This window comes from Culex quinquefasciatus, chromosome 2, assembly GCF_015732765.1.
Source record: "Culex quinquefasciatus strain JHB chromosome 2, VPISU_Cqui_1.0_pri_paternal, whole genome shotgun sequence".
NCBI lineage: Eukaryota > Metazoa > Arthropoda > Insecta > Diptera > Culicidae > Culex > Culex quinquefasciatus.
In genome coordinates this window covers 18431798-18439274 of record NC_051862.1, presented here as the reverse complement: position 1 = coordinate 18439274, position 7477 = coordinate 18431798, and the positions used below count along the sequence as shown (strand labels likewise).

Here is a 7477-nt window from a genome sequence, read left to right as displayed (position 1 = left end):
ACTGGCAAGTAATTAATAATTACTTTGATTTTCAGCTGGTAATTAGGTAATTCTTTAATTACTTAGTAATTCATGGCAATTAGAGTAATTTAAAGTAATTAATTGGTAATCAAAGTAATTTTTGAGTAATTAAAGTAATTGATTATTTTAAATTGTACTTCTTCAACAACACTATTTACTTTTTTATATTTAATCTATTATATCAGTTTTTTATTAATTTAAAATAAGAATGAAACACAAAGATTAAAATAGACTGGCTCTGTATGTGGAAGGCCTTATTCACCATAGTTCTCTCCTAAAACTCTCCTAAAATTTATTTTAATCATGTTGTTTATCGAAGCTGATTAACAACAAAAGGCAACGCCATGATATCTATTCATTTTTATTAAGTAATTATGAAAATATGATTCTTTTTTTTTGCAAGAACTACATTAGAATTGATTATTTTTTTATGCTTTTCCTTCTAATAGGCAGTCAAAATTATTTTAAATTTATGTGGATCAAATATTTAAAACCAAAATGTACTTAACTATCATTGATAAAAACAAAGTTTTCAAGTGATAGCCATTTAAAAATCAATAAAAATAAAAATATATATTTTCATAATCAGCAGGAATTGACAGTCCTGTAACATCTCTATTAAGAGCTATTTCCCCGAAAAATTTCCAAATATTTCTGAGACAAATGAGTCAATGTTAAAAATCAAACTCAGTGAAATTAAAATCGAATAATATTCAGATGCAGAAATTAAATCCAATGTAAATGTCACATTTCACATTATCCGTATTTTCAGCAACGGATTTTTTTAATTTGCTTGAGAAAAAAAACATGCGGAGTAATGTCAAACCAATGTTTGAAAACCATTTTAAAACATAACATTATTTTGATGAATTTCACAATTTTCATGAAGAGCTGCTGCAAATATTTGTCATAGTTTATGTTTGGCTCGAAAAATCAGGGGACCTTTTTTCAAACTTCTATATTTTAATGGCATTCGATTTGCAATAAACTGAAAACAATTTTAAATTATTAATTAATTATATTAAAATTCATATATTGAAGTAAAACAGTACAGTATTTTTTTTGCTTTAATGACAAACACGACTTCAAAAAACGTAAGTCAACTTAAATAATCTTCTTTTGCAATTGATTTATGAGGGTTTGGTTGATTGAAACGTGAAACATAATGGAATTTCGAATCAGATAATGAACAGGTTAAATTGGCCATAAAACAAATGTTATTGTTCATATCAATTGAGCTACTTATTTTTTACCTGAAAATTGTATAATTGAATAAAATGTCAATTTTATAATAAAATTGGAGTTTAGGTGATAAATAATTTAGTTTAGAACCGTAGAAATGAATTCTTAAATTCAAATTAAATGTTTTTTATCGTAGTAAAAAGTAATTAAGTAATTAATGTAATTAATCATTTTTGACCAGTAATTTGAGTAATTAATTGGCAGACTGGCAAGTAATAAGCACTTCTGGAAACCCTTGAAGAAACTTTCAGAAAAAAATATTCTTAAGGTCCAGTTGTTAATCTCTTCTAAGCTGTATGAATATTGTTATTAAGATAAATAAGGTATTCTGGATTAATCTTAGATTTTTTTTTGCTTTTAAAATGTAAATCATTTTGACAACAAAAAAACATCACACTATCCCATAGTTCTCAAACTAAAGCTCCACACTATCTCCAACGTCCTAAAGTTCTTTATCACAGTCCTTGTCTCGTGTTCACTAAATGCAAATTGTGAACAGCATTTGGGAAGCAACGGAAGTGAAAAAAGCTTCAACTATACCGAAAAAATGCAGAATATAAACACTCGCTGAGCTCCATTCATCATAAATCATCGCTAAGGCCGATGCAAATATTTAAAAAAGTTTTTGTCCCTCGGCCCTGACCGAGGTCAAGGGGGGGGCAAAAAAATAAAAAAATATAAAAATTTAAATAACAAGCCATAGTCTTCACAATTAAATGAAAAAATTGTTTTAAAATGCATGTTACACTAGTTCAGTTGTTTTGCAATTATTAGTTTTCAAAAAATCTAAGACCTGACAAAAACAAAAATTGTATCGAAAAAAAAGATTTTGCATCGAAAATTTTCAAAAAATCTTAAGATTTTTTAATAAACCCAAACATGCTAAAAATGATTTTAAATGCAGAAGAATGTATTTTAATTTGATTTCAGTTGGTTGCACTTGAATTTTCATTGAAATTTTGAAGTTTATTGTAAAAATATTTTTTTTGCCCCCTAATTTTTCGGGCCAATTTTGAAGGGGGGGGGTGACAAAAACTTTTAAAAATATTTGTACCAGCCTAAGCGACATTCGGCGTTCTGACTTTACGGGCGTGATGAAATATAACTCTGGATCCTGTGTCTGCTGGTCTGCTAGTAAATTTTTAATCTGTTCTCCAATGACATCGTGATGAATATGGTAACGACACATTTGGGCGTTTCTTTTTTTGTTGAAATTTAATGCAAAAAGTTGTATTTTTTTGTTTGTTACACCCAAAGTTAAAGAATGAGGAGATAGTCCTCACGAAAAGAAACGTGAGGAAAGTGCTATTTTGAGAGAGTATAGTCCTCTCGCGTGTTTCGTTCATTCGTTCATTGGAACAGTTCATCCTATTGAGTGGCTTATATGGACAAATGACCGCCACTTAGTTACCGAACCATGGTGGCTCATACGGCAAAGGCACGGTTCAATATGTCAAATGTCTTGAGTTCGAGTCTCGGTACCGGTACTTTTTTTATAGATGAACTTTTTTTGAAGATGAACCATGAGTAAAGTACTCTCGGTAATTTCGGGATTTATCCTCTCCGTCCGCACACAGTACCATTTTACTACCGAATCGTGGTCTTTATCCAATCTTTATCCTCTCGTATTCCGATACCCAGTTCTGCGTGTAGGAAAGAAATATTTCTGATTTCTGAAGTTCAATTTTGCAAATAAATGCACTAGTTTTACAACACTTTTAATAGCCAATTTATCCCTATCCAACTAATATCCCAAAAGCACAATTTCCGCCAACTCTGACCGTAATGGGATACCTCCGGACAGAATACCGGGTGACCAGGGTAGCGCCATTTGCATCGTTAATTTATTTAGCACACCATTGACCAGCGCATTCCCAAAGGCGTCGTTTGCCTCGCTGATGATGTTCTGCTCCGGTGACCAAAGTTGTTGAGTCAACCTTATAACATTTGCACACCGTTTCACCGTTTATCATCGAGGATATGCTGTGGAAAGTCTTATGGATTTCAGTTCAATGCTATTACTGTATATTATTTCGTTTAAAACTGAATTGAAAGAAATTTAATTAAACTTATAATAATTAAAAAAATACTTTTTTAAAGAGCAATTCTCTAAGATTTCGGTCATTTGTTTTTTTTTAGTCCGGATGGAACTTTGTTGGTGCCTTTGGTATGCCCAAAGATGCCATTTTGTATCATTAGTTTGTCCACATAATTTTCCATTTTAGTTTCACTTTTAGTCAGTAAAATTTGATTTGCATTATTTTCTGATATGATATCATCGAATTTGCAAGTACTTTAGTAATATTTTGATAAAATGCACCGGTTTCAAGTTATAGCCATTTTTATGTAACTTTTTTGAAAATAGTTGCAATTATTCATTTTTTTTAATCAGTGCCCATGTTTGCTCACTTTAGTTTCTAAGATATTGCCATACAAAGATTTTAAAACAGGAAAATTGATGTTATTCAAGTCTCACCCAAACAACTCACCATTTTCAAAGTTAAAATATAAAAAAAGCGTGAAATTTGCCGATATTTTCGATTTTTTTTTATTTTTTTTTTTTTGATCAAGACTAACATTTCAATAGAGCCAAACATTCAACATTAGGCCCTTTTGAAATGTTAGTCTGAATTTAAAAAAAGTCTTGAATATTGTTTTCGAAAAGTTCGGAAAATTTATATGGACAAACTAATGATGCAAAATGGCTTCTTCGGGCACCAAAAAAGTTTCAGCCTGATTAAAAAATACAAAATTCAAAATTAAAAAAAAATCGATTTCGTAGAGAATTGCACTAAATAAAAATGAATAAGTGCTGTACATTGGAATTTTGCTAAAAAAAAATCAAAATAATTATAACCGAGTCCAAAATAAAATTCCAAATAATTCCAAAGTAAGTAAGTAAGTCTAAACAACTTTTAACTGTTTAAAAAAAATCTGAAATTCATTTTTCTGATCATAAACGCAGAAAAATTTCAGATTGTTTTTAAAAAGATAAATGTTGTTTAGACTTACTTACTTACTTTGCAATTTATATGTTTTTCGAAAACAATTTTTTTGCCACCCCGATTTACCAGATCTGTTTTGTAAAAAGCGGGAAGGGCGACATAAAATTAGAAAAAAAAATATTTGCAACAGCCTAAGCGGCAAAAAACTTTTTGAATGCCTATATTTAGTACACATTTTTTACCTCATAATTTCATTTACTTGGATAATTTCAAAATGGTCGCAAGCACTAGCTTTAAACAAAGCCGTTTTTGATCGGTTTTTAATCCAAAACCGTAATTTTCCTAAAGCTTGAGATTTTTGTTATCTTCATGCCATTCAATTCATCTAAACTCAATAACAATAAAACTTTGTTTTTATTAGAGAATTATGGAAAATTTTACTGCAAAGTAGGAAATGCCTATCAGAAAGTTTTCAAAATCTTCAAAATAATTGAAGAAAATAAAACTTGTGTATAAAAATAAAAAAGTTAAAAACATTTATACTCTTCAACAGTCGTGCTTTCTTCTTTAAAAAAAATCTCGTATAAATTCAAGAAAAGAAATTCAAAGAATAAAGAACTTCTTTAATTTTATTAACTGGCTGAAATTTTGCGAGGACTTTCACTTTGATCAAAGAAGCAATCCTTAGATCATACATACAAAGATATGTAATTTTGTATCTTCGGTAAAATTATAGGTATAGAAGAATTCTAGAAAAAAAAGTTATGATAGATTTGGGCTTTCTGGATAAGCTCCAATCAAAATAATTGATTTTGAGTGTACACTCAACCCCCGGTGGTTGGTAACTTTTCCGTTTGACACTTTTTTAGTTTGTACCCCGTTGGTTGGTCAAAGTCAAACTAAAAAGTGACGAACTGTCACTTTTTACACGGCGCTCACGCACGCTATCAAATCAAACGTTTGATAGTGTGTGTGAACTCCGTGTAAAAGGGGTGTCAAACTGAAAAGTGACCCCGTTCGTTTGACAACAGTTGGTGTCAAACCACCGAGGTTTGAGTGTATTCCCCGCCAATACACAAAATTGTACAACTCGGGTATAAATGTTATGAAATCAACTTGAGTCACCATGCGCACCCACGTTTATGTGTGGGGGTAGCAAAAATAAAGCGGTGCGCATGGTTAGTTAAGTGGATTTCAGAGAATTTTAAACTCGAAATTTACAATTTTAATTATTTCCGGGGAATTGACTAAAATTCAATTCTGTCAAATAGAGCGTGTTCAGAGAGCCAAAATCTATCATACCTTGACGAAACTGAAGCGTTTACTGACATTTACTTCAAAAATTTCGGGTTGTGCAATTTATCCAACCGCTTATTTCCTTGAGAATTTTCCAACCACCTTTCAGCCTTGACCGCTCCGTAGCATACGCTGAAGGTGATATCATATTTAATGAATTTGCCATACTCACACACCGCCAAAGGCCGCCAGATAAGTCCTCTCTATACCAGAACCCCGTCGTCGTCGTCGTCGCCGCCGCCGTAATCTTATCTCCACAAACGGTGCGCGCACGACACCTGCTCCACATATTGCACATAACTTTAGTTTATCCACCGGCAGTGAATCGACCGCATCCGCCTTATTCCTAATGAAGCCCGGATTCAACGTGCCCCGGTATGTCCAGGATGGCATTCGGAAGGCAGCTGCTAGCTTGCAGTTTAGCGCACACCACACGGTGGATTACGACTTTCGGAGCTTCAGTACGTCGGCTTGCGTCGCGGTGATTTATCAAATAACTCTGAGGGAAGAACCGCGCGAAGTAACGCTGCTGTGCAAGGTTCCTCCGGCGGATGCGGACGATACCGTTTTGGCGCTGTTCGAGCGGGAAGTGTTTGTGTACCAGCAGCTGCTGCCGACCTTTGTCCAGTTCCAGCAGGAGCACGACATTCTGCCGAGTGCGGAGGAGTACGTTTATGGTCCGGCTTGCTACTACGGACACTTTAACTTTCAGCGCCGGGAAGGTCTTTTGATCTTGGAGGACGTCGGACGGAGGTTGTTCGGGAATCGTAACAAGTTCGAACCGATTGACTACGACAGTGGACGGCTGGCGATGGTTCAGCTTGGGAGATTCCACGCGGTATCACTCGCTTTGAAGGAACAACATCCGGAACTGTTTGCCAGATTCCAGCAACTTGAGGATGTCAGCCGAGATCAGGTGACCAACATGGAAGGCTTCCGGGATACCATGAACACGTCGTTTGATCAGGCTATTGATACGTTGAACATTCATGAAACCGTCAAGAAGGAGAAGCTGACCAAGCTGAGGGATTCGTTCGTAGAGGAACTGAAAATCATCGCCGACAGTGAACTGTCGGAACCGTTCTGCGTGGTATGCCACGGGGACTTTAGTGCCAGTAACCTCATGTACAGCTACAACGTAAGTCAACATCAACCCGCGCCAAATCCAAGTCTAATCCCCACCCTCAAAATTCTTCCAGAGTGGCTTCCCGAACCGACTGATCATGCTGGACTGGCAACTGGCCAAGTATGGCTCGCCGGCCCTCGACTTTATGCACTTTATGTTCCTCAGTACGGACGAGTCGTTCCGGCGGAACCACTACGACAACATGCTCCAGACGTACCACAACGCGCTGCGGGATCACCTGGAGCGGTTGGGCGGGGACCACGCGACGGAACGGTTCCCGCTGACGACGCTGATGCGGCTGATCAAGACGCAGGCCAAGTACGCCGTTACGGTGGCCGTGCTGCACGTGCCGTTGATGATGGCGATTGGTGGGGAGGCGGCAGGGGAGGAGAACGGAGAGGAGGGAAGGGGAAACGGGGAAGGGATTGATGGAAGGTATCAGGCTAGGATGAGTGGGCTGCTGAAGGACGCGTTTAGGTTGGGGTATTTGTGATTGAATCATTCATGTTGAGTTAACTTTTCATCAGTGTGTTTATACATTTAAATTTAATTTATGATTTTATATCAAGTGCCATCAAAAAAACATTTGTTTAGATAAAGAAGCTTTGTGTCATTAAATTCTATTATTTTTTTTGTTTTCTTTTATCAAATCCTGATTATGAATTCAAAAATAGTTCATTTCTGATTCCAATAAAACTTTTTTAAATAAAAAAGGAAAACAGGTTTATTTTTTTAGTAACGTTGAGAATTTTTATCAAAAACTATATATTCAGGATATCCATAAATATGATAAGGTGAATTCAATATTTTTACAATTTTATGTCCCATTACTTTAACTGAAATGTTA

General features: G+C 35.0%; 1 protein-coding gene across 1 annotated transcript; it reads left to right on the top strand.

The window, feature by feature from the left end:
- The first annotated feature begins 5777 nt into the window (after nucleotides 1-5777).
- Nucleotides 5778-7123, top strand: LOC6053949. The gene is made up of 2 exons (XM_038254861.1): nucleotides 5778-6642; nucleotides 6704-7123. The coding sequence occupies exons 1-2, from the start codon at nucleotides 5854-5856 to the stop codon at nucleotides 7121-7123; spliced, it is 1209 nt and encodes a 402-aa protein (XP_038110789.1). The 5' UTR covers nucleotides 5778-5853.
- The last annotated feature ends 354 nt before the right edge of the window (nucleotides 7124-7477 follow it).

Bases quoted from the DNA above. Each gene is read 5' to 3' on its own strand.
- LOC6053949 (XM_038254861.1), top strand. From the start codon at position 5,854: ATGAAGCCCGGATTCAACGTGCCCCGGTATGTCCAGGATGGCATTCGG. The intron at 6,643-6,703 runs GTAAGTCAACAT...AAATTCTTCCAG, and splicing joins ACCTCATGTACAGCTACAAC to AGTGGCTTCCCGAACCGACT.